The sequence below is a fragment of the Phyllobates terribilis genome, unplaced genomic scaffold (assembly GCF_046119375.1).
Source record: "Phyllobates terribilis strain yellow unplaced genomic scaffold, ASM4611937v1 Scaffold_11__3_contigs__length_659146591, whole genome shotgun sequence".
In the NCBI taxonomy this organism is placed as follows: Eukaryota; Metazoa; Chordata; class Amphibia; order Anura; family Dendrobatidae; genus Phyllobates; species Phyllobates terribilis.
The window spans coordinates 281,867,491-281,895,314 of record NW_027362771.1 but is presented as its reverse complement, the minus strand read 5'-3'; the positions used below and the strand labels follow the sequence as shown (position 1 = coordinate 281,895,314).

The window sequence follows — 27,824 nt, the reverse complement described above, 5'->3', positions numbered from 1 at the left end:
ACCTGTCCGCCGTCATCCCTGGTGTCCCACGGCAATCCGATCACTCGGCCGTACACTGATGGGAGCGTGATCGCTCCCGGCAGTGTGCATCGCTGCGCTGCTGGGGCTGAAGTCACCGGAATTCATCAGCTGTGAGCTCCAGAGACCTCACAACATCTGTGCTGTGTGATAATTTTCCCACACTGATCCCAGTAAGTGAGGTCACCAGAGCTGATCAGTTGATGTTTAGCTGATGAGCTCAAGTGACCTCAGTCCTGCAGCACAGCAGGATTACACTTGTGTCAGTGCATACGGTGCTGTCTTCTACAACAGTCACATCAGTGATTGCTGATGTGGCTGCTGTAGAAGTGACCTGGATTTTCTTATTTTTGGTTTCTTACAGGAGATGAGGGCTTCAGGGATTGGGTGTTAACTGAGTTTACGGTGTTTTTTATATTTAAATAAAAAATTAAAATCGTGTGGAATTTTATTTAAAATAAGACTTTTATTCTGGCTATGTCTTTCATTCCGAAAACCTTACTACGGTGTTAGTAATGGGCGTCTTATAGATGCCCTCCGTTAATAACCTGGTCTTCATGTCAGCCGCCAATACAAGGCTGACATGAGCCCCAACCCTACTACCCCACTCGCCACCGTGAGGCTAATCACCAGATTTGGCGTATCTTAAGGATGTACCAGTTCTGGGGCCGCTGAGGGCTAATTTTATCTTCGGCGGGGGCCCCTTGGCCTCCATGGCCATCCATGGCCCCTTCCTTGGCTATTAATATCAGCCCGCAGCTATCTGCCTAGCCTTTGCTGGTTAGATTTTATAGGGGGACCCTACATCAATTTTTTAGGCTATATGCTCACGATCCGGACCTAGCAGCATATTTTTGCTGCATCCAAAACGTTGCGTCCAGCAGAACACTGTTCACTGAACCATGCGGATTTACTGCATTCAATACATTCTAGTGGTCAAATTTCTGTTGCGGAGACTAGCGACTCTGCAAGTGAATTTGACATGCTGCGGTTCTGAAAGACGCGCCGCGTGTCCGCGGATGATCCGCAGCCTCAGATGTACGCATAATGGACATGGGATTTCTAGAAATCCCATCCACTATGCTGTAACATCTGGCTGCTGCAGCTTTGATGTTGCATAAACCTGCAGCATTTCTTGATCATGGGCATGTACCCAAACCTACCCTCAGCATGTCAATTTCTGTAACAGACGCTAGTCTCCACTGCAGATTTTGACAGATTGAAATGTCATTACATGCGGTGGATCCGCATGTATTGACAAAACAAGTGCGGCGTTAGAACACTGTTTTTGGAGGCAGTGATAATGCGCTATGTCAAAAGCGCTGCTGGTTGCTGATCGTGGGGACATAGCGGCTAACGAAACAGCTGTGAGCTGTTATTAATAGCCAGAGAACATGTTTACCTAATGGACCCTAGGCTAAATGGGAATTAATGCTAATCAGAATAGGGTTTACGGGATTAAGTGTCGCTGACACCAAACCCTTTGTTTAGTGATGAAGAGGTGTCAACCAAACACCCTCATTACTAAACGTACCTGTAAGTAAAGAGTTAAATAAACGCACACGCTGAGAGTAAAACACTTTATTTGAAATACGACAGACACATTCTTTAATCATTTAAATTAACCAATATACTCATCCCAGGTCCGAGGTTAATCCAAGGGTTAAAAGCTATGTTCCACGTTTATTTTTTCAAATATCTTTATTTAGATTCAAAGAGTATTCATTGTTGTACAAAAACACATCAACAAACGCAGCAAAACACGTGTTTTTGCTGCCAAGAGATGCAGAATTTTTTGCAATCAAATCCTGAACTTGTGCATATACCCTAAAGCTATGTGCTCATATCGTTTTTCAGACGTCAGCAACTGAGTTTTCTCAGGTGTAGCTTCTTCTATAAACCGCTGGCGGTTGTTTTGCCGGCTGGTTTGTCATCGTCCTTGCGGTGGCTTTACCACCGGTGTCTTTTACTCTATATAATCAGAAGTATAAAGGGTGCCCGAAGAATGAGCATGTCACTTTTTAACCACTTCAGAGTTTTTGAACACTGAAACTGTTAAAAGAAGTTACCCAAGACAGAACTGCACAACAATGTCGCTTTTACACTGCTGTGTTTACATAAAGGAGTAATTTATGGACATCTATGGTTTGATTTCTTTACCTTTGTGGATTGGATGGAATATACACTGCTCAAAAAAATAAAGGGAACACTTAAACAACAGAGTATAACTCCAAGTAAATCAAACTTCTGTGAAATAAAACTGTCCACTTAGGAAGCAACACTGACAATCAATTTCACATGCTGTTGTGCAAATGGAATAGACAATAGATGGAAATTATTGGCAATTATCAAGATACCCTCAATAAAGGAGTGGTTCTGCAGGTGGGGACCACAGACCACATCTCAGTATCAATGCTTTCTGGCTGATGTTTTGGTCACTTTTGAACGTTGGTTGTGCTTTCACACTCGTGGTAGCATGAGACGGACTCTACAACCCACAGAAGTTGCTCAGGTAGTGCAGCTCATCCAGGATGGCACATCAATGCGAGCTGTGGCAAGAAGGTTTGCTGTGTCTGTCAGCGTAGTGTACAGATGCTGGAGGCACTACTAGGAGACAGGCCAGTACACCAGGAGATGTGGAGTGGGCCGTAGGAGGGCAACAACCCAGCAGCAGGACCGGTACCTCCGCCTTTTTGCAAGGCGGAACAGGAGGAGCACTGCCAGAGCCCTGCAAAATGACCTCCAGCAGGCCACAAATGTGCATGTGTCTGCACAAACGGTCAGAAACCGACTCCATGAGGGTGGTATGAGGGCCCGATGTCCACAGATGGGGGTTGTGCTCACAGCCAAACACCGTGCAGGACGCTTGGCATTTGCCACAGAGCACCAGGATTGGCAAAGTCGCCACTGGCGCCCTGTGCTCTTCACAGATGAAATCAGGTTCACACTGAGCACATGTGACAGACGTGACAAAGTCTGGAGATGCCGTGGAGAGCGATCTGCTGCCTGCAACATCCTTCAGCATGACCGGTTTGGCAGTGGGTGAGTAATGGTGTGGGTGGCATTTCTTTGGAGGGCCGCACAGCCCTCCATGTGCTCGCCAGAGGTACCCTGACTGCCATTAGGTGCCGAGATGAGATCCTCAGACACTTGTGAGACCATATGCTGGTGCAGTTGGCCCTGGGTTCCTCCTAATGCAGGACAATGCCAGACCTCATGTGGCTGGAGTGTGTCAGCAGTTCCTGCAAGATGAAGGCATTGAAGCTATGGACTGGCCTGCCCGTTCCCCAGACATGAATCCGATTGAGCACATCTGGGACATCATGTCTCGCTCCATCCACCAACGTCACATTGCACCACAGACTGTCCAGGAGTTGGCGGATGATTTAGTCCAGGTCTGGGAGGAGATCCCACAGGAGACCATCTGCAACCTCATCAGGAGCATGCCCAGGCATTGTAGGGAGGTCATACAGGCACGTGGAGCGCACACACAATACTGAGCCTCATTTTGACTTGTTTTAAGGACATTACATCAAAGTTGAATCATCCTGTAGTGTGTTTTTCCACTTTAATTTTGGGGGTGACTCCAAATCCAGGCCTCCATTGGTTAATAAATTTTGATTTCCATTGATGATTTTTGTGTGATTTTGTTGTCAGCACATCAACTTTGTACAGAACAAAGTATTCAATGAGAATATTTCATTTATTCAAATTTAGGATCTGTGTTTTGAGTGTTCCCTTTATTTTTTTTTTGAGCAGTGTATATAATATGGACCCTCTGCATCTAATGGAGGTTTTCTAAATTCTATTGCATTAAAAAAAAAATTAATCCGAGTCTCTGTCACTATTTTATGCTAACTTGACATAGCACACTATAAACCTGGTGACCTATTCTCTTAAGGCATATACAGGTTGATGGCTAACCGGTAATGTATGTCCTTATAAGGTTGCCCTCTCCACCTTAGTTGTCACACTCTTTCACAAATAGTTTACTTCCTTCCTAGTTCATCCTCCTATCTTCAGCCTTTGTCTTGATTTCTAGCTCTACGCTTGCATTTTATTCCTCTATGTTGTGCAAAACCTCCCATAATGAATCATTATCGCATCACATGAACAGCTAGATCCAATACCATCTCTCCTGGTATGACACTTCCAAATAAGTATATAAGTATAGTCATAGAACTGTGATCTACATTATAACTGTGTGACAGGAGATGTACAGTCATCATCCTTATCTGTGATATGTGCTTCTGTCTTTAACAGAGAACTTCAGTAGTACAGTCCATGCAGTTCCATTAACTGGAACTTTTATTTACTGTAATGGTGAATCCCTGAAGAGAACATATAGGCGTGTAATTCCCAGCATCACCATAAAATCATATGCCCCAACAGAAGAGAATTATGCTATGAATTTTCAGATAGAAAGGAACAATTAAATAATGTAATACTGGAATCATTCTGGCTAAATGCATATAACTTCCCAGCCTACTACTGACATATGGTCTGGATAAGTGCCATGGGATCTGTCCATCATAAAGAATCATTGCATGGTATTTAGATTTTTTTTATTTTTTTTTTATTCTCTCAACAATGAAAAAAATGAATGGAAGACACAGAACAAAATGACAAGGTTTTCTTTTTTTTTTTTGCCTTTTTTCTGAATGGAAATCTATGACAATGTTAAATTATATGTAGGAGCTTTTGCAGCTTTTACATTTGGCTAATCTAAAAAAAAATCACACTAGCAAAGTACAGTATTTTTTTTGGAAATTAAAGCAATAATGTAAATGATACAGCTCACTGAGGCTGTGGCTTTTCAGGACTAGTGGATTACAAGGCCATATGGTCACAGTGCTAATTTGTGATTTGTAATCGCCTTATACATCGTAAAGCCTTTTACGTTATCACATGGGCTATGGTATAACAGTTTTATTATTTGGAAATAGAAGTAGGTTTCATTTTTATGTTTCTTGGACAAAATTTTGTGTTTTCTGTTGTAGTTTCTGTGGTGATGGCTGACAGTTATTTTACCCAGACTGCTGGGATGGAGGTGATGAATGGACACACGGACCCCCCGCAAAGTAATAAAAGTGATATTGACATGCTGGAACAGATCAAGCAGCTTCTTGTGGAAAACAATAAATTAAAAGGTAACCAATAAATGATCATCTTTTCTAATGATTGTGTTTATACCTTCAGATTAAGCTGGGTTGTCTGACCCATGACACTTAAATAAAAAGACCCCCCCAAAAAAATGAGTTTTACAGCTGGTTTACCAGGAGGGTTACAATATCTGAAAAATTACATTAGGCATAATTCCGAGTTCCATAATGCAAGCACATTTTGGTATCTGTATAGCGGCCATAAGTCAAGGCTCGACTGTGGGTTTGATTCCTATGATGCTTTTCGCATAGGTCGGTAGAATCACATTCAGGCCTGGATTCAAAATGCGACCCCATTATAGCCATCTGAATGAGGCCGTAACCCCTTAACGACCTTGGGTCTTTCTGTTTTTGTGTTTTCATTTTTTGCTCCCCTTCTTCCCAGAGCCGGAACTTTTTTAATTTTCGTTCAATATGGCCATGTGAGGGCTTATTTTTTGCGGGACGAGTTGTACTTTTAAACGCCATCACTGGTTTTACTGGAAAACGGGAAAAAAATTCCAAGTGCGGTGAAATTGCAAAAAAAAAAATGCAATTCCGCAGATTTTTTTTGGGTCCTTTTTTTACCACATTAACTGATTGCTAAAACTGTCCTGCCATCATTATTCCAGGTCATTACGAGTTCGTAGACTCCAAACATGTATAGGTTCTTTTTTATTTAAATAGTGAAAAAAAAATCCAAAGTTAGCTTAAAAAAAACCCACCATTTTCCAAGACCTGTAGCGTCTCCATTTTTCGGGATCTGGGGTCGGGTGAGGGCTTATTTTTTGCGCGCCGGGCTGTCGTTTTTATTGATACCATTTGGGGGTAGATCCGATGTTTTGATCGCCCGTTATTGCATTTTATCGCAATGTTGCAGCGGCCAAAAAAAAAAGTAATTCTGTCATTTAGAATTTTTTTCTCGTTACGCTGTTTACCGATCGGATTAATTCTTTTTTTATATTGATAGATCGGGCAATTCTGAACTCTGCGATACCAAATATGTGTATGTGTTTTTTTTTTTTTTTTTAATTATTTGATTTTGAATGGGGCGAAAGGGGAGTGACTTAAACTTTTTTATATTTTTTTTTATTTTTTTTAAATATTTTAAAAACATTTTTACACTTTCTGCATGTTTTAATAGTCTCCATAGGAGACTAGAGCAGCAGGTGTCTGATTGCTTCTACTGCATGCAGGTGATGAGCAGATCGCTTGTATGCAGCAGAAATGCTCACTTGCTATGAGCGCTGACCACTAGGTGGCGCTCATGGCAATTGAGACTTGACAACCACAGGCGCCTGCTGCAGACCCTGGGTTGTCATGCCCGCCCATTGGTGACTCGCGATCACGTGATGGGGTCACCTATGGGCGAGGCTTAGGACGTGCTTCCCGGAAGCGCGGGTTAGATGCCGCTGTCAGAGATTGACAGCAGCATTTAACTGGTTAACAGCCGCAGGTGGATCGCGATTCCACCCGCGGCTGTTGCGGGCACATGTCAGCTGTAAGAATCAGCTGACATGTGCCCGGTTCAGTGTGGGCTCACAGCTGGAGCCCCCGCTGTACTATTACTGACTAGGTCGGAAAGGGGTTAAAGGGGTATTCCCATCTCCAAGATCCTATCCCAATATGTAGTAGGTATAATAATAATATTAGCAAATACCTCCAATTAGAAATGTAGTGTAGTATTTTTGATTCGCTATGTCTCTTTCCTCATGTGAAGGCATTGCAGGACCTTGGGTATCCATGGTTACGTCCACTGATAGTGACAGTTAGCTTGCTACTAGTGGTCGTAACCGTGGATACCCAAGTTCCTGTATTGCCTGCACATGAGGTAAGTGGCATAGCGAATCAAAAGTACTATACTACATTTCTAATTGGAGGTATTTGCTAATATTATTATTATTATTATTATTACACCTATTACATATTGTGATAGGACCTTGGAGATGGGAATACCCTTTTTAAAGAGAACCTTCCACAAGATTCTGCATGTTAAGCTGCCCACATTATAAAATAGTGGCTACAGAGTTGAATAAAACATAGTTTTTATTTTTTAATCTCTATTGCAGAGATATTGTCTTGTAAAGTTTAGGTAATAATGGCCAGTTGAAGTATAACAAATTATGAGAGATTTGACTTTGGGAGAGTCTACTTCTTCCCCTTCATGAGGTTGAACAGTCATAAGCAGGCAGCAATACACTGGGGGGGGGGGGGGAGACATGCTCCTCACTGATCTCTGCAGCTACTGGGTAGAGATGCATAACTCTGCTGTATCATTATTACAAACTCTTCCAGGTCTCCTCTCACAATGCTGACAGCTCTCTCCCTCCCTCCACACTACCTGCCGTGAGATCAGGCAGTGTTTGTAATGATAACTCTGTTCTGTTGTATCTCTACGCAGTAGCTGCTGAGATCAGTGAGAAGGGTATGTCCGTCCCCCCCCCCCTTCCTGCTTACGATTACAGTAAGTAAATGGTAACACATAGGGTATTTAGTTGACTTTTGTTAATTTAAAAAAAAAAAAGGCGTAAAAGCCATCTCATCATGACAAGGTATACCCCATCAGGATGGGCCCTAAATCTAGTGACTAACTTCATTATGTGCCAGCTAGGCCTCCAATATAGATGGGAGACCAAGCAGGACCAGTGTCTGCCTGTGTTTGACACCTGCCTGTGGAAACCTGAGTAGATGCGGTGCACAGTTAAAGGGGGCGTCCACACCCCCAAAATGTACTGAGTACAAAAGAGCACAACCAACTACATGGACCAGCACACCTGTTAGTATAAGTGTAATATGCAGGTGCACATATACACTGTGACCATTAAAAGGCAAATATAACCTAGTGTAGAAACACTGCAGTAAGTAACTAAATGGTAATACAGGTACAAAACAGGGTCCTTGGTTGACATTTTTTTCATTAAAAAAACGTAAAAGCCATCCCACCGCGACTAGGTGTACCCCAATCAGTTGACAGCTTTGCTATGATAGGCAGTCAATATAAAAGTCCCCAACAATCCCTTTAACTTTACAAGCTAATATCTTCACAATGGACAGAAGTTAAACAAACAAAAAACTGTTTTGTTCAGCTCTGCAGTCACTTTTTTCATGATGTGGCCAGTTTAACTTGATGAAACTGGTGAAAGGCACACTTCAAGAGATTTTCCAGGCTCAGCAGAGCCTATATGACTGCTGACTGCTGAATCATGACTGCGTGCCATTTCAGGATTCCCATCTATAGCCACAGCCCCACTATCAGTATTTGGTCAATATATATAATTTTTTTTCCTCAGGAGTGGGAGCCAAAACCAGGAGTGGGTGATAAATGCAGAATTTGTGACTTGTTTCTATAAAACCTTTTCTCTGATTGCTCCTCACCTGGTTTTGCCTCCCACTCCTGAGGAAAAAATACTGACCGAATACTGATAGTGGGGCCATGGCCTATCAGTGTAAGTGGAAGATTGTGACTACAAGGATATCGTATATGTTTTGCATAGTTGCGGTCACGTGCCGACTAAATTTTTATTCACCTGAGTGAGAATCCTGACCGTGTGCACTTTGCACATAATCATGATTTGACAGTCTGCAGTCACTATGTGACTGCAGAAATTTCTTCTAAGCCTGGAAGATGCCTTTTAAAAAAACTAATTCTGTCATCTGTGGCATGTTTCTTTTGTAGGAAGTGTCCGTAGAGCAGCTTTTTATGGAAACGTCTTTAAAACCCCTTCCAGTCATAAAGAAATTTCGAGTTAATTTCCTAATAGCTAATTTTTCTAAATGAATATATATATTTTTTTACTTCTTTTTAAAGCATTTTGGACATTGCGTACTTCCTATTTTTCTATGCCTTTTTAAATAAGATTTGTTTTAATGAGTGTTTTTTTTGTTTGCTTGTTTGTTTGTTTTAGAAACCATGAAGCAAAAGAATCAAGAAATGAAGGAGCGCCTCGAAGAGTTGTTAAAGAGAGAAAAACTGAGGGAGGAACAAGGGCAGACTGAACCTGGATCTATAGAAGTGAAGCAGCGCCTGTGTGAACTAAGCCATGAGAATGAACTGTTGAGGAAGGAAATACAGCAATTAAAGGAGAAAGGAAACCTCTCCACTCAGGTACTGGTCACTAAAATCGCAATATGTCACAGGAATTATGGGGTAGGACTTGACTCTTATTAGTAAATTCCTTTATGTTCTATGATTGATGCAGAATTGGTTTTTAGTCTAGAGTGTAGGCTGTGTGCAAATAATCTGTCTGCACATCCTGTTTTTCGCATACAGACATGTAACTACTACAGCCAATCACTAGCCATAGGGGTGACGCATTGGCCACCACTGAGGCCACAAATTGGCTGCATTACTCGTATGCTATATGAGCCAGAAGCATAAGCCAGGGGAATGTCCAGATAAACTGTGGGAAGGGATAGTTGAGAAGCTTTATTTTTTTTGTATTTGACCATCATGTTGAGCTCATTTTTATAAAAAAAAAAAAGTTATGATCAACGACTTTAAAGGGGTTATCCCAGATAATCCAAAAGCTGCGTACAGATAGCAGTACATGTAATATATACTCCTGGTCTTTCCAACATCGCATCCCTGACACTCGCTGCTAGTCTTTATAGCCTGCTGCAGCCAATCACTGGTCTCTGCATTATATTGCCCAATATCTGAGGCTAGTAATTTGCTGTTGCTATGAAAACGAGTGTGTCAGGGATGATATGCTTGCAAACCCAGAAGTAAAAGGGTAAGTATGTTATTTTCATTATTTATATGAATTGCTGCCTCTGTGCCGCTTATTCATTATCCTCGACAACTCCTGTAAATTGGCCTATTGTTTTGTGTCTACAGCTCCTATGTAGACCACAAACCCTGTGGCGTCTAATACTATAGTCCTCCTCCCTTTTGTCAGCTTACTACTTCTTGCCAACCTACTAGTTGGACGCCAGCCCCCCCCCCCAAAAAAAAACTAGAGAGAATATGACTGCGAGATCAGACTACACATAATTTGTTTGTAGTCTGTTACCGTGGAGACACAATGCTTTATGGATGTTGGTCTGATTTGTAGATTCAAAATGGCTAAAAATTTTAATGCAGACAATTAGTTACTTTTGCATTTAATTTTTTTCATTTTAGAATGCTTTGTAACAATAAAAAAAAAAGTTTGATGGCGGGCATGACTTTTTAATATATTTCTGTGTCTTAGATATCCAATTCTAGGTCTTATGCCCTGTTCATTTGCTAATGTAATAATAATAAACTGAAAGATTCATGCTGTCAATCACTTGTAGACATCAACCAGTTCTGCCATTGATGATGGAGCGGAGGAGATAAAGCATCTGAAGGCTCAGCTTGCACGTCTTCAGGCTGAGAAGGCCGATCTTCTTGGGATAATATCAGAGTTACAAGTAAAACTCAGCAGTTGTGCAACGGAAGACTCATTTGTTGAAATTCAAATTGCAGTAAGTTGACTTCCATTTTTAACGGTTACAGCTTATCCTGACGATCGAAGACAATATCTTAACCCAATAAATGGCATAGGGCGCCTGATTGTACCATCATTAACCCAACAATTTTTTTTCTTTTGATTTCTATATTACATAAAGTAATTATTTGCTTATTTTTATGAGTGTTTTGTAATGTTTTTTTTTTCTGTACTACAGGGAATGGATATTGGTGCGGAGATCAATGAGGACAAACTAAAAGATAGAGATTTGAATCCTGATATTTCGTACAGGTATGATAAAGTATAGTACATAATGTGTTTGTCATCATTCTTAGTTTCCTTTTTCAAGTGCTAAAATAATATCGGAGTGTGCATTCAGTAGACGTTTCCTATGAGGTACATACTATGCGGCAAAATATATATAATTTTTTTTTTTTTTTTTTTTAATAGCAGATTATCATTTTTATGCAACCTTTACATTTTGAATAGCTTTAAATACCTTTTTATCTGGAGAAAAGCCTCATGACCAAAAAATGCATAGAAGAAGAAGAATCAGCTTGTTGGTTTCCCTGGAGCATTACTAGATTTTTACCTAGTATGTACGTTCAAACGAGTGTATGGAAAATGTTTCATTTTTCATCCTGAAAAAAAATGGACGATCCTCATTCGTATTCAATCCGTATGTTTTTTGCAACCTCGCGATATTTGTTTTTATAAATCAACACTTAACATAAGAAACTATAGTTTATCCTGTCCATTTTTTAAGTGCAATGTATTATGTAAACAATTGCAAAGTATTAGATGCTGTACAGATGATCTATATGGAATCCAATTTTTTTTTTTTTGTGTGCAGCCATAGACTTGAATATGCAAGTTTCATTTGAAATATGGTGTGTACGTATGATTGACTGACTAGTCTGAACAAGCCCGAACAGAGTAAGAGCTCCCTCAGATTACTATAACCTGGCTGACTTTTACTTTCAAAAGATCTTTATGAACATTTTAATACTGTTTTAGCACAAAACATAAACATAGAAGGAAAGTCAAAATGTATATCCCACGCAGGGGAACTGTATGAATTACACACGTGGTCAATATTGTTGGTACCCCTCGTACCTCGAAAAACCCTCAATGGTCACAGAAATGACTTGAATCTGACAAAAGTAATAATACATTTAAAATCTATGAAAATGAACAAATGAAAGTCAGACATTGCTTTTCAACCCTGCTTCCACAGAATTAAAAAAACAAAACAAAAAAAAAAAAATTAAACTCATGAAATAGGCCTGGACAGAAATGATGATACTCTTAACTTAATATTTTGTTGAACAACCTTTTGAGGCAATCAAACGATTCCTATAACTGTCAATGAGACTTCTGTACCTCTCAACAGGCATTTTGGCCCACTCCTCATGAGCAAACTGCTCCAGTTGTCTCGTGTTTGAAGGTTGCCTTCTCCAGACGGCATGTTTCAGCTCTTTCCAAAGATGCTCAATAGGATTTAGGTCAGGGCTCATAGAAGGCCACTTCAGAATAGTCCAATGTTTTCCTCTTAGACATTCTTGGGTGTTTTTAGCTGTGTGTTTTGGGTCATTATCCTGTTGCAAGACCCATGACGTGCGACTGAGACCAAGATTTCTGACACTGGGCAGCACATTTCTCTGTAGAATCCCTTGATAGTCATGAGATTTCATTGTAGCCTGCACAGATTCAAGACACCCTGTGCCAGATGCCGCAAAGCAGCCCCAGAACATAACAGAGCCTCCTCCATGTTTCACAGTAGGGCGAGTGTTCTTTTCTTGATATGCTTCATTTTTCCGTCTGTGAACATAGAGCTGATGTGCCTTGCCAGAAACTTCCATTTTTGTCTCCTCTGTCCATAGGACATTCTCCCAGAAGCTTTGTGGCTTGTCAATATGTAGTTTGGCAAATTCCAGTGTGGCTTTTTTATGATTTTTTTTTTTTCAACAATGGTGTTCTCCTTGGTAGTCTCCCATGAAGTCCACTTTGGATCAAACAACGACGGATGGTGCAATCTGACACTGGTGTTCCTTGAGCTTGAAGTTCACCTTTAATCTCTTTAGAAGGTATCCTGGGCTCTTTTGTTACCATTCGTATTATCCGTCTTTGATTTGTCCTCAATTTTCCTCCTGCGGCCACGTCCAGGAAGGTTGGCTACAGTCCCATGGATCTTAAATTTCTGAATAATATGTTCAACTGTAGTCACAGGAAAATCAAGCTGCTTGGAGATGGTCTTATAACCTTTACCTTTAACATGCTTGTCTATAATTTTCTTTCTAATCTCCTGAGACAACTCTTTCCTTTGCTTCCTCTGGTCCATGTTGAGTGTGGTACACACCATGTCACCAAACGGCACAGTGAGTATCTGTAGCCTTATATACAGACCCACTGACTGATTACAAGATTGTAGACACCTGTGATGCTAATTAGTGGACACAACTTGATTAAACATGTCCCTTTTGTCACATTATTTTCAGGGGTACCATCATTTCTGTCCAGGCCTATTTCATGAATTTTAATTTTTTTTTAATTATGTGGAAGCAGAAAAGCAATGTCTGACTTTCATTTGCTAATTTTCATAGATTTTTAATTTATTATTGCTTTTGTCAGATTCAAGTTATTTCTGTGACCATTGTGGGTTTTTCTTTCACTAAATGAGGGGTACCAACAATTTTGACCACGTGTGTAACAACTGAATAACGTTTGAGGGAAGAGAGGAGGGAGGGAGACTGAAAAACATTAAAAGAAAAAGGGGGTAGGAAAAGGGCTATATTGGTAGATATCAAAAACATCTTATTTTAGAAATGTAAATCCTAAAAGTAGATTTAACATAAAATACAATAGGTATATTGTTGTACCCTAGATACATGTGTGTAATTTCTAGGGATCTAAAGGTCCTTTAATAAAGAACAGCAGACAATCTATCAGCATTATAGTTTACAGGTCAGGACGATATGGACAGTGTATGATTTAAGAGGTTGAGAATGGAGGTCTATCCACTGGGACCAAACACTATTGAAAATCTCAAAGGTGTCTGATCTATTAGCTTCAATTCGTTTGTATAACATCAGTGTAATCTGGCTGCATTTTAGCATCTGTGCTACATCCAAAACTCCAACACAATGGGGGGTGGAGGGGCATGTAATGACCATCCTAGACTTTTATGTTTTTATGAGAAACTTTTTATACATTTCTTTTACCGTGTCGAACATCTGGCTATGACACTTGCTGTGATATGAGATGCTTGCAGAGAAGGAATGTCTGTTTTATTGCTGTGCACATTTCTATTCCTTACAGACACATTTTATGACCTTTTATTTTTCTCCATTCTGTCATAAAACTACACTAAACTAAGAATATCCTATTGATTAGTGAAAAAATAGATTGGGATTGTCAATGATTGAGTGTGTTCATAGTGCTTTATATTCTTTCGGGTCATGAATAAGAACAATGGCGTTTACAGTATCAAATACAGATTCGTATTTTTTTTTTCAATGCAAGGTTTACAAAATGCAGCTGAAACGTTGGCTGTAATGTCATTGGGCCTTGTGTTCACTGGTTATTATGTCTCCTGCCGTGGTGCAAATGAAGAAATTGAATGCTAATATTTAATATTTCAGGACCAGGTGTTCTGATGACGAGACTCGTGCCATGGAGTCAGAAGAACTGGCAGTGAGCAAACTCCTTCACAGCTTACGAGAGGAAACGGAAAAAGTAGAACTGTTACAAAAAGAGTTAACAAGTGCAAATGAGAGGCGAGTGTAAAGCGACTTAAAGGGGTTGTCTGTAATGGGACATTATGAGTTAACTAGAACTGTACTCGGCATACTCTGTTGGTCAGGTAGACTAACATTGAGGCATACTTGACCACTGCTCCATTTAAGCTCCTACTCATCACTGTCGTGCAGCCAGCAGGAATGGTGAATTCGAGAAAACCCCCTTCCCATTAGTTTAGTGGGGTCCCCCCCCCCCAGTATAACGTTGCACAATCATAAGTAGGCAGCAACCTGCAGGGGAAAGCAGACCATGCCCCCTTAATAGCTTAGAGCAGATTTCTCAATGTGAGACATGTAATGACAGACAACTCTGCAGTGAGAGCAGACTGTGTGATTACATGGTGCCTGGAGTAGAGCAGCATACGGTGAGATTACTAACACTACTTCAGCTTTCCTCACTGCAGCCAGTGTGGGGGAGGGGCAGTACAACTGAGCCAACAGGACTGTGAATTGATAGAAGCCAGCACTTTGCAGATACTGTCAAGTGCAAAAAATGCAAAACCAGATTCACAATCTGTGAATATGTAAAAATATATGGGTAACGTTAAGCAAAGTACTAAACATGAATGTGCACGGGCGATGTGCTTACTTAATAAATGACATAGTATTAAACCCTTTCATGACATGCGCCGTACATGTACGGCGTTGCGTGAAATGCACTCCTGCAAACAGCTGTACATGTACGGCGTGACTACCGTGGGGGCTCACACCGAGTGCAACGGCGATCACTTGCGGGTGTCAGCACTATATGAGAACTGACACCCTGCAGCAACACTCACATCGCAGGCGTTTAACCCCTTTGATGCCACTGTCAATAGTGACAGCGACGTCAGTCGGCATCGCAGAGGGAGGGAGATCCCTCCCTGAACCGATTGGCACCACACGATCGCGTTGTGCCGATGGTCTCAATGGTGAACCCACGCCAAAAGATGGGCACAGGGTCGCCAAGGGACAGTAGTCTTTAAGCTTCTGCTCAGAGCAAGAGCGGACATGCCTCCGTCCTGCCTGTGAGACGCTGATCTGATGCCCTGCAATGCAAAAGCACTGCAGAGGATTAGATCAGAGCAAGGAAAGTTGATTTCCTGGGGATAGGAAAATTTTAAAATCACAAAAAAAAGAAAAAATATTAATCTAATAAATAATTTATGTAAAAACTAAAATAAACAAAGTACACATATTTGGTATCACCGTAGCCAGAACAACCTGACCTATATAACTGTCCCATTAGTTAACCCCTCCAGTGAACACCATAAAAAAAAAAGTTTAAAAAAATATATACTTTTTCATCATACCGCTTAACAAAAAGTGGAATAAAAAAAAAATCAAAGTCGAATGTAAATAAAAATAGTTTGGAAAAATAAGTTGTACCTCTTAGAATAAATTAATGCAAAAACAACAATTTTTTTTTTGTTTTTTCTATAAAATTAGTTTTTATTGTGTAAAAATGACAAAACATAAAAAAATGAAAAAAATGTTGCATTGCTGTAATCGTACTGACTCGAAGAATAAAGTGGTCTTATTTCTTTTACCAGTGAACGGCATATAAAAAAAAATCCTGAATTGCTGATTTTTGTTTATTCTGCCACTCAAAAATTGGAATATCAAGCTATCAAAAAAAGTTATTTGATTGAAATTGGTACCAATAAAAATGTCAACTCGTCCCGCAAAAAAAAAAAGCCCTTACATGACTGTTGGCAGAAATATGGAAAAATTATAGCTCTCAAAATATGGCGATGCAAAAACTGTTTTTTGCAAAAAAAAAAAAAGCATCTTGGTGTGTGAGAGCAGCCAAACATAAAAAAAACTATATAAGGCTATGTGCCCACGATGCAGAAATGCTCCGGATTTTTCCTGAGCGTTTCTGCATCTCCCCTGGCAGGAAAAACGCATGCGGATTGTACATGCGGATTGTACATGCGGATTGTACATGCGGATTGTACATGCGGATTGTACATGCGTTTTTCCTGCCAGGGACATGCGGAAGTGAAGCGTTCTTCACATGCATTTCCGCATGCGGGTTGACAAGAGCTTTCCAAGCGATTTTAGCATCACTTGGAAAGTGCTTGTCAACTTGGTCACATTATATAAATCCATGCAAAAGACATGGATTTATATAGTGTGATCCTAGAGAATGTAAAAAAATAAAAAATAAATCTATACTTACCTTCCGATGGCCCCCGCAGTCTTGCTTCGCTCGGTGCTGACTGCTGGCAGATCGCGGTACACTGCACTGAAGGACCTGCCGACGTCAGCATCGCGTGACCCGTCACATGACTATGACGTCAGTGCAGATCCTTCAGTCCATCGCAATTTACCGGCATTTGAGGACTAGCGTAGCGGGGGCCATCAGAAGGTAAGGATCATACTTATTTTTTATTTTATTGTTTTTTTTTTTTTGTTTGTTTTTTACAGGTTCTATGGTACTCGGGTCCGGAGGAGAGTCTCCTCTCCTCTAGACCTGGGTACCATCCGCACATTGGAACGCATGGAATGCGCATCTACATATACAGTGATGCGGATTCCATGCGTTCTAATGCAAGTCAATTGCGGCGAAAACGCAGCACTTCCGCAAAATAATTGCTAGTGCTGCGTTTTTTTCCGCAGCGGAAATTTCCGCAGCATGTGCACAGCACATACGGATTATCATTGGGGAACATGGCAGGCCTTCTACCATGCGTTTTTTAAGCGTTTCTGCAGCGTTTTTGCCGCTGCAGAAACGCTTAAACGCATTGTGGGCACACAGCCTAAATCTGGTATCGTTGTAATCGCACCGATCCGAAGAATAAAGTCGTCTAATCACTTATACCACATGAGGCACAGCGTAAATAATAAATAAAATCAATTATTTACCTGCTTCTGATTTGTTCATTCTGCCTCCCAAAGATCGCAGTAAGGCTTCTCACATTTATCCTGCGCTGAGCGCTTACACCGGGGTTTCCGTGTAAATCTCTGAAATGCGTGATTCAGACAGAACCACCGGCAGAAGATTCCCTATGATGAGGCAGATGGAGGCACCTTGGACGCTGTCTGGCCTGTGATCCAGCAGTGTCCGTCTTTTTATTAGGCGTGCATAAAGTGCTGTCGGCCACAGTTTTATGCACTTCTGAAAAGAACGATGCTGAACAGAGGCCAGATTGAGTCCAGAGTAACTCTGCTGCCTCAGTACAGTGAATGGATCCCTTGGGAGTTCATATGAATCTCGTTTTTCAGAGATTTAGATAGAAATCCCGATGTAAGTGCTCAGCGTAGAGCGCCAGATAAATGTGATCAAAATATTATTTAAAATGTTCCAAGTAAAAGCTTCAACTCAAGCCACAAAAATAGCAAGTCCTCACTCAGGTCTGTCATCTGTCAGTAGAAATATAGGGGGCTTCCACTTTACTGGTAGCAGAAAGGATCTGGAAAAGCTCTATGGCTCCTCAAAAAATCCAGCAAATTCTGTACTCCCAAATCCAAATGCGCCCTACAGTGTGCCTAATCTGCAGTTGGCTTGCACGTTTGGCATTTCTGTAGGAATAATAGCCCGCTTAATTTACAGGTGCATGTCTCCAGAAGTACGAGCTAAGCACTACTGGCAGACTTGCAACATTCACTGCTGCTTGTTTCTGGAAAACACACATGGAGTCAAAATCGTCACTACACCTGTAGATAAATCTCCCAGAGGGGTGTAATTTCCAAAATGGGATCACTTGAGGGGGGATTCTGCTCTTCTGGCACTTAGGGGCTCTGTAATAATCTTTTTATTTATATAGCGCCAACATATTCCGCAGCGCTTTACAATTCAGAGAATTTACAGACATTATCGGCACTGTCCCCATTGGGGCTCACAAAAGTGTGCAAAAACGGGAAGAACATACAAACTCCTTACAGATGTTGTCCTTGGTGGGATTTGAACCCAGGACCCCAGCGCTGCAAGGCTGCAGTGCTAACCACTGAGCCACTGTATATGGAGTCCGCAAACTATTCTATGATAATTTGTTCTCAGAGTCAAATAGCGCTCCTTCCCTCCTGAGTCTTGCCGTGTGGCTAAGCAGTACAGCACATATGGGGTATTGCCACATTCAGCAGAAATTGGATAGAAATGGCACCAAAATTTGTCACACATTTTCCTGTGTGAAAATGTAAAATGTGGGGCTAAAGCTAAATGTTTGTGGTAAAAATGTAATGTTTTTTTTTTCTTCACCACCCACTGGTGTAAGGTTCTGTGACATACCAGTGGTGCCAACATGATCACTGCACCCCTTCATGAATTCATTGAGAGATGTAGTTTGTAAAATTGGGTCACTTATGGGGGTTTCTGCTGTTTTGGCACCTCAGGGGCTCTGCCAATGTGACATGGCACTCTCAAACCATTCCAGCAAAACGTGCACTACAATATGGTGCTTCTTCCCTCCTGAGCTTTGCCCTGTGCCTCCAAAATAGTTTCGACCACATATGAGGTATTGGTGTATTCAGGAGCAATTGTTTAACATAATTTGGGGTCTATTTTCTCCTATTATCACTTTTGAAAATTGAAGACCTTGAGGCCAAAGTAACATTTTAGTAGAAAAAGTGGTAATTATCCATTGACTCAGCACAATGTTATACAATTCTGTGCATCGCTTCAGCATTAAAAATGCTCAATACACCACTAGATGAATTCCTCAAGAGGTGTGGTTTCCAAAATGGGGTTATTTGTGGGTGTTTCTGCTGTTTTGGCATGTTGGGGGCATTCACAATCTGTTCCAGACAGAATTACACTCCAAATTCAATTGGCGCTCCTTCCCTTCCGAGCCCAAACAGTAATTTTCCCCCACATATGGGGTATCTCTGTACTCGGACCATAAAATTTGTTGTGCAATTTGTCCTAATTTCTCCTGTTAACCTTGTGAAAATGAAAAATTTGGGTCTGAAGCAACATTTTTGCAGAAAAATGTATTGTTTTAATTTTCATGGCTCAACGTTATAAAATTCTGTGAAGCACCTGTGGTTTTAAGGTGCTCACCACACCTCCTAGATAAATCCCTTGAGGGATGTTTCTGAAATGGGGTCACTTTTGAGGAGTTTCGACTGTTTGGGCACCAAAGGGCTTGGCAAACACAACATGGCTTGTGCTATCTAGACCAGGCAATTTTGCATTAAAAAAAAAGTCAAACTATGCTCCTTCCCTTCCGAACCCTACCGTGTGCCTAAATAGTAGTTTTTCTCCACATATGGGGGTATCTGCGTGCTCAGGGCAAATTGCACAACAAATTGTATTGTTCATTTTCTTCTGTTAGCCTTGCAAAAATTTGGTGCTAAATGCTTTGTACATTTTGTTGGAAAAATGAGAAATTGCTGATGAAGTTTAAGCTCTTTAACTTCCGAACAGCAAAAAATTGTTTAAAAAAATGTTGCCAAACCACAGGCGGTATGAAACCAATCCTGGCTGCGTAAAAAAACTGCGTTTCAGAGAAAATCTAGTTTGGGGATCATAGCCATAGATTGGGCAGCAAGAATCAGCTGATTTGGTTCCCTTTTAATTGAAAGCTAAATCAATTTAATATGATTCTTTATAGATTGTCACAACTGGAAAAGAAATCTGATTTATCAGACAAAGAGACTGAGACTGAAGCAACTGAGCAACGGAGTGATAAGGAAGGTGAAGAGTTTGCAGAGCGGGTGAGATTTTATAGTCGCAAGATGTCCTGTATAAAAGCTAATAAAGATGAGAAGCTGCACTATCATATGACTACTGACATGACCTGGGCGCGTATTTTGATTAGCCGGCCTTGAAATCTTGCTTAACCTCTCAAGGGGGAGGGGGGGGGGGGCCTTCTAATTAGAAAAGGAGCGGGCAAGTAGGAGGAATTTTGCAGAGCTTGGAGTACGGACATGGCTGCTGGATAGAGTCCTATGAATTGTTTTTCTCAGCTCTGTAGAGGACATTTCTACCCCTTTTGGGCCTTTGTCTACAAGTTTTGAGAGCATAGGACAAAAAGTTTGTGCACTTCCTGCTTCCAATCTTAAATACATTTCATGCTCTTTCTGCGCCCGTCTTATACTATATATTTGCGACTTGTAGACAAAAGCCCAGGAAGGACTGAGATGTCCACTACAAAAAGCTACCATACAAGCCTTGATTGAAAATTTTAGTTATATGCTTGGTCAGAAACAAAAATAAACATTACTTAACACTTCTTGTATCAAATTGAAAGATGCTGTGAACTCTTTTATGTCACTGAATTGTGAAAAATTCCACTTCATCTAGCACCTTCCAAAGATGCAAAACCCAAGTGCGACCCATCAGTTTAAAAAAAAAAAAAAGTTTTTACCATTGCTGTAATGTGTGGGTTTATTTTCCACATCTAAAGTTCTTACCCATGTGATAATAGCTCAGAAAGGTCCTGTTTGATTCCTAATGCCTTTAAAAAGGAATAAGTTACATTTCCTTTATGGAGAGAATGAACCTTTGGGCTGAGCTGGGAAACCTCATTTACTGTCTATGTACATTATTTGTATAAATCATCCCATTCAATATGAGGAGTAGGGGAATGTCAAATACGTTCTGAGGAATTAAAGTATATTGTCAAGTGAAGTCATGTAGGTGGTGTATTTGAAAGATTATCTAACACATCCCATATTCAGTATGGATGAAATGATGTCACAATATGGAAACTATGATATTAACACTAAGAAGGGTATGTGTCCCTACATAAATGTCTGCTTGATATATACATAATATGAATCTACATACCTCTTCCTTTCACATCTGGTAAAGATGGTCTACCAAAATCCTTGTATCAATGCCTTGGAGCCATTATAGGTTTCTGAACCCCAGAAACCAACCATAGATTGTGGAAAGGGTGTTGTAAATGTATCAGCCAGTGACCCCAATAATTGCTTTGTGGTGCCGTGTTAGTAATGAATTATTCGTAGAGTCAAGTGAGGGGTCGCTCACTGTTGATGGTAGGTGCTCTGGAGTAAATTATACCAAATTCAGTACAAAGAGAAACTCCGGCACTCCAATATGGATGCAAAGAATATTTATTTAGATAAACCCACATAGGAAAGTGGGTGCAGTAATGAATTATTCCACATTAAAACCTTTTCTCTGATTTTATATGGGAGTCCTTTTAGTTGACCCTACAGTGTACTGAAAATGAGTTTGCTTTACAGCTGTCTTTGGAAGTAGAAAACCTAAAGGAGAAGATTGAGGCTCTAAATAAAGAACTATACGAAACAAGTGAGAAGTTAAACGAAGCCCAGGTCATTAAAAACAAGCTGCAGGACAGGTAAGGAGCGATTGTAGGGCTTCATTGCAGCAGTGCAGATCTATTCCAGACATCCTATTCACCATGTGGTTTACATGTTATGGCTGCCGCCTGCAGCTGGAATCGCGTCTGAAGCCTGATTGTGGTGGCCAATGGCCACACTATTCAGCGGATAATAGGAGGCATTTCCTTCAGGTATTAACTGATTTTGCAGTGACGAGATACAGTAGTGGGGCCCTGACATGCTTGTTTTACAATCAGGGCTGTGGAGTTGGTAAGCCAAACCACTGACTGACTCCTCAATTTCTCTGACTGACTCCACAGCACTGCCTCACTACTGCGCATGTACATAAAGTGCAGCATAGATTCATCTCAACTAAAAGCCGAGAACCTTAGATCATGAATAGAACAGACATTTATAGGACATTTCATAACTTTCCCAAATTATTATGAAAACCTTTACAACACATCCTGTATTGTACTGCTTTACCCAATTTATTGTATATTTTAGGAGTCAGACTGTCCATTTTATGCAGACTCCAACTCCACAGCCCTGGTTACAATCCTTTTAATGTGGAAAATATTTATGATCTATTATTTACTATGTCTTTAGAATTGTATTATGTTTTGTTTTTGGTTCTAGATGTTCATCTCTAGATAAGAAACTTGTGGATAATCAGTTTGATCTGGATGAGAGACAAACGCTTCAGTATTCTGTGAGCAAGTTAGAGCTTCAAGTTGAAAGCCTGCAGTCCGAGATGAAAATGGAGCGCAGCAAAGCAGAGGAACAGCAGTGCGTGCACACACACAGATCTAAATAGAGGATGAATGGACAGTTTCTGCGTGTCTTTTATGTTATAGTGTCCCTAGGACGCAATAAAAAAAATCATAGCTCAATATAACTGAGACCGTTGGTCTGATAATATATTAGCTTTTATAAGGAAAAAACAAGAAAATGATCCAGCATCCAGAAGTCTTCTTTAAAATCAATAATCATTTATTGGAGAAATAGTTAAAAAAAAAAAAAAAACATATGCAAAGAAGTCACAACCCCCATGGGGGGAGATGGTGTACAGACGCGTTTCAGATCTAATGGTCCTTAATCATTGTATGAAAATTCATTGCATTAAGGTCTGAAATGCTGGATCATTCCTTGTTTTTTCCTGCTATACTCCCGGGGCACTGCCGGCTGTTCCGTGCACCTGATGTCTGAGTAAGTTGAGAGGACTTTTTTCCTCTTTTGTTTCATTTAGCTTTTATAAGGTTGGTGTAATGGTCCCCATAAACAATAGCCTAAAGTTTGCTAAACATGCCAATATTGTTGGGACTGGCCGATAGTCATGTGTAGGTGGCATCCCGCCTGTCTCTTAGCAGAAGAACAGCATCTGCTATCAGTTTTTTCCACTCTCCCCTTTGAAAGTACATGTGTTTGGCCAAGCCCAACATTCATGTTTAGGCGGAGACTGGAGCGATAGCTGATATCTGAGTGAGTGCGGTGTGTGGCCATCTAAAGCTGCTTCTAATAGTTGTATGTGTAATCGTGTTCTTGATGCTCATCACATTATCTTATTCTTTCTAAAGGAAACAGTTATATTCATTGGAGGAAGCCCTGAACAAGCAGAGGGGAGACTATGAGTTATTGAGACAAGCTGAGGTGAGTACGTATAGTATGTTGCGTTTTTTTGGTGGGGGGGCGTTAATAACTAGGACATTGAGAAGTTTTTTAAATTGAAAATGATATTAGTGATCCATGTTGCAGAATTGCAGGATACAGTTGTATTGTCTTCAAGAAAAGTTGATTAGGTAATAAATTAAATGACATTTCCTATTAATTAAATAGTACCACCATTATTTGTCTCACTATATACAAATGGAGTCCATTATCTAACTCCCCATCTCAAAACCTATTCCCATGCTTATTTTAGCAATATTTTATATTTGGAAAGCCAGTCAACCTAAAGCATATTTTTAGTGTGTTTAAGGAAACCAGAATACTTAGAAGAAAAATGGCCAGATACGAGAAGAATGTAACCTTTCACATTAAAAGAAGGAAAATATGACACTCACCAGATAGATCTCTTTATTCGGGGGACATATGAACCATAGGTTAGTATACTGACACTGAGAATACATCTTAGAAAAAAAGCTGACTCCTTCCCACCAGACAGCCAGCTATTCAGTTTAGCTAAGTGTCATTCAGAGGGAACAAGGGCCTTAAGCCCCCGTCTCACATAGCGAGATCGCTGCTGTGTCACGGTTTTGGTGACGCAACAGCGACCTCACCAGCGATGTCGCTATGTGTGACACTTTGCAACGATCAGGCCCCTGCTGTGAGGTCGCTGATCGCTGCAAAGTGTCCTGGACCATTTTTTGGTCGTTGCTCTCCCGCTGGTCAGCACTCATCGCTGTGTGTGACCAGCGGGAGCAGCGATCAGGCTGGTAACTATGGTAAACATCGGGTTACTAGGGGCACACGCGCTCCTAGTAACCCGTTGTTTATCATGGTTACGAGTCTGCTAAAGTGAGCGGTAACCTCCCGCTCACTGTAGCAGAGTGGTAACCATGATAAACAACGGGTGACTAGGAGCGCGTGTGCCCCTAGTAACCCGATGTTTACCATAGTTGCCAGCCTGCTCCTGCTTCAGCAGGCTCGTAACCAGGAGCAGGACATCATGGAAAGATTCTTTCCACGATGTTGCTGCTCCCCTGATCGTTGGTGAGCCTGCCTGTTTGACAGCTCACCAGCGACCACATAGCGACGCAGCAACGATCCCTGACAGGTCGTATCGTTGTCGGGATCGTTGCAGCGTCGCTAAGTGTGACGGGGCCTTTACACATCCCATTTCTACCATAAAGGTTCTCAACTGAAAACAAGAGACTATCTGTAGCACTCCTATGGTGAGATCCTCCTTTTTCATTTTTGCATGCCTGTCTTGAGCCAGGGTGTATAGTGGAAACTAAGCGCAAAGAAAAGGACAAATAGAGTATTGTCTAATAAATTAATTCATTTAAATTTGAAGGATATGCTAACCTGAGAAGGTTGTGTCCCACACAAGCATGTATAGGCATGAACAGCTGCTGCAGATCCACAGGTCTACCGACCAAGGAAAGGGAGAAAAAAAGTAGTAGCCAAATGTGGTTTATACGCACTGCTGATAAGGAATGCAGATCCAGATTGTGCAGTATTTTAAACTAGATTTTTTTATTTATGGTTCTTTAGTCAATGTATTTCAAAGTCATTCAGACTTCTTCCTCAGGACAAAAACCGCTCCTTTATTTTCTCTTGCGCCAGGGTTGACTTCCAAGGGCCAGGTTCCTGCCTTGGCTACCCTGGTCGACGTTTAGGCCATAGGTTAGGACAGCCCACTCGGGTAGGGAGAACTTTCAGCCACCGTAATAGCTGTCCTGGATTTGGGAGACCTCAATCAGGTTTTGGACACACTTCGTTAATCTCCTATGGTGCTGATCAGAGATATCTTTCTTTCGACTTTCCAGCAGGGGATATTTTTTTTCTCTCTAGAGAGCTCTTCCATCAGACAAGGCTCCAAAGGGGAGTGTCTCTCCTTCTCTGGAACAGAGTGGTCTGGCCTTCAGCTCCCTCCTTTCTCCATAGCGTGTTCTCCAACTTTCACCTTAATGAGGAGATTGCTCCCTTTCCTTTAAGTACTTTGTGCAACAACCTCTCAAGGAGAGGACAGGCAATCTGATGTAGTCAGAGCTGTGCAGGTCTACCAGTCTCCCGCAGCTCCGTTTGGACGTTCAGTTGCTTTGTGGTTCATTCTGGTTTTCTCTGTCCGATTTCAGACCGCCTCTAGGGCTACCATTGTTCTCTGGTTTTAATTTGGCATTGTAGAAGGTTGGACTAAGCTAGGGTGCGTTTGCTAGGGCATGGATTTCTCCCCACATGGGGTAGAAGCATCTAATCATCTGTTCTTCTATTCCATAGGCCCATTAATTAGTCTTATGTCCACATCGTTGTTGAGCCCTTTCCTTTTGCGTACTTTTGGTGCTACAAGCAGCAGTTGCTGAGGGTTTGCTATTTTTCCTTCTGCTGTACTGGAGTTAAGTTTTCCCTCCCATGGGTGTCCTATGGTTCCTGTGTCTGCCAGTGAAGTGACTGAGAAATAAAGTTTTTTTAGTACTGACTGTAAAACCTGTTTCTCGTAGCCTTCATTGGGGGGGCTTCCATTATTTGGTGGAGGAGGTGTTTGGTTTTGCTCCTCCAACTGCTTTTGTCCTAACTGAATTACTGTGTGTCGGCCGCTCAGGTGTAGTGTGGTGGGGAGGAGTCAGCTTTTTTTCTAAGAGGTATTCTTAGTGTCAGCCTCCATGTCACAGCACATAAACACATGGTCCCTGTGTATCCCAGTGAAGGTTACGAGAATGAGCTTTTATTGTGTGTGCCACAATTGCCGACAACTTCTTCATATGGAACAAGAAGAATGTACATTCAGTTCTTAGATTGATGCAGCGTGCCAAGAGTTCAAACTCTAAAAAAAAAAATGTCGAGGGCAGTTCTTTGTTTTGATTCAGAGGTGAGCAGAGAAGCCGCTGTATGAAAGCTGCTCCTGTTCTAGCAGACTCCAAGAACTGCACGGCCGGCCTGCGGCTGCTGCTGCGGGGGGGTTCCTAGACAGCTGATTTTGTGTCTGCTAGGGGTGCCGGTGGTAGCATTTTGGAAAGGTGTTGCCTCTGATGAAAGAAGCCCTTTGATTGTTTTAATTTTATGAAAATGACCTTTTGGAAATGTATACAATATATTTTTCGTGTGGTGTATGTGTTTGTTTTTTTCCCTTCTCCTCAGATTTTCAACATATTATCCTTTTTAAGCATAATTTTATTTATTTATTTATTTTTTTCCATCTGCAGTCTGAAAAAGTACCAAAAATGCAGTTTCTTGAGGTGCAGAATAAACTTGATTCCTGCGAAAAAGCATTGGCCAAGAAGCAGTTGGAGATTGACGAAATTAAGGATGTGGCAGCCAAACACCAGGCTGATTCAGAGACCATTGACGTTCTTCGTGCTCAGGTGAAAAATGAGTATTTCTAAACATAGCACGTTCATACAGATATAGTAAAGCATGTCTGTATATATATCTTGGACACGATTCTTGAAAAATATTTTCCCCAAATCCTATCTTTGTTTGAATTTAACAGAGACAAATTACAATATTTCCCAGAATTGTCTGGCTGGTTCTCGTGTTCGATTGTATCCATACGATTAGCTGAGCTAGCATAGCGAATTTATACGCAGCTCTCTGACTTAAAGGGATATTCTCATCTCCAAGATCCTATCCCAATACGTAGTAGGTGTAATAATAATAATAATAATAATAATAATAATAATAATAATAATAATATTAGCAAATACCTACAATTAGAAATGTAGTATAGTATTTTTGATTTGCTATGCCGCTTACCTCATGTCCAGGCATTGCAGGACCTTAGGTATCCATGATTACGTCCACTGATAAAGTGACAGTTAGTTAGCTTGCTACTAGTGGTCGTAACCGTGGATACCCAAGGTCCTGTATTGCCTGCACATGAGGTAAGTGGCATAACGAATCAAAAATACTATACTACATTTCTAATTGGAGGTATTTGCTATTATTATTATTATTATTATTATTATTACTACACCTACTACATATTGGGATAGGATCTTAGAGATTGGAACACCCCTTTAAATCCGAAGGTGGAGACAGTGATGCCAATGCTGATTGGGCGCCAGGGCTCACGTGACATGACAACCTCCCGTGAGCCCAGGGAACGCAGAGTGCTGACACTGCTGGAACGGCGCCGGCACGGGAGGAGAGTATAGCTGTTTTTATTCTTATGGAGGCAAACTTTCACCGTGAGAAGGGGTTGTCCTAGTAGTGTACAACCCCATTAACAGGTTAACAGCTGCAGGCAGAGCTCTGCTCCACACACAACTGCTAGAGTCTGAATATCGGCCATCATATGCTGGCAAAGATGTGGGTTCAGTTGTTGAACCCGCATCAGTCAGGGAGCCAGTATATGACTTACAGTAACTGTACGTCGTATGTCATATGCTTCCTGACAGCAGTTTTGAATACTTTTTGGGGTCAAATCTTTAAAACACTCACTTTTCTGTGTTTGTGTTTTTACATGGGTCGATAATTGTAACAAGTGCTGATAAAATTATAAACATAACTCCGAGCAGCCAGCGGTCACCCATTTGGAG

At 41.1% G+C, this 27,824-nt stretch overlaps 1 protein-coding gene across 2 annotated transcripts in view; it reads left to right on the top strand.

Annotated features, from left to right (window-relative positions):
- The window catches only part of MCM10 (minichromosome maintenance 10 replication initiation factor), a 178,025-nt gene that overhangs the window by 16,874 nt on the left and 133,327 nt on the right, over nt 1-27,824 (top strand). For both annotated transcript variants that reach the window (XM_073652377.1, XM_073652376.1), the window contains exons 2-11: nt 5,019-5,168; nt 9,065-9,264; nt 10,437-10,607; nt 10,809-10,882; nt 14,233-14,367; nt 19,926-20,028; nt 21,526-21,641; nt 22,264-22,413; nt 23,202-23,274; nt 26,490-26,648. In XM_073652377.1, the coding sequence (XP_073508478.1) occupies nt 5,030-5,168; nt 9,065-9,264; nt 10,437-10,607; nt 10,809-10,882; nt 14,233-14,367; nt 19,926-20,028; nt 21,526-21,641; nt 22,264-22,413; nt 23,202-23,274; nt 26,490-26,648 (1,320 nt within the window). In that variant the 5' untranslated portion in view covers nt 5,019-5,029. The remainder of the gene's footprint in view (nt 1-5,018; nt 5,169-9,064; nt 9,265-10,436; nt 10,608-10,808; nt 10,883-14,232; nt 14,368-19,925; nt 20,029-21,525; nt 21,642-22,263; nt 22,414-23,201; nt 23,275-26,489; nt 26,649-27,824) is intronic.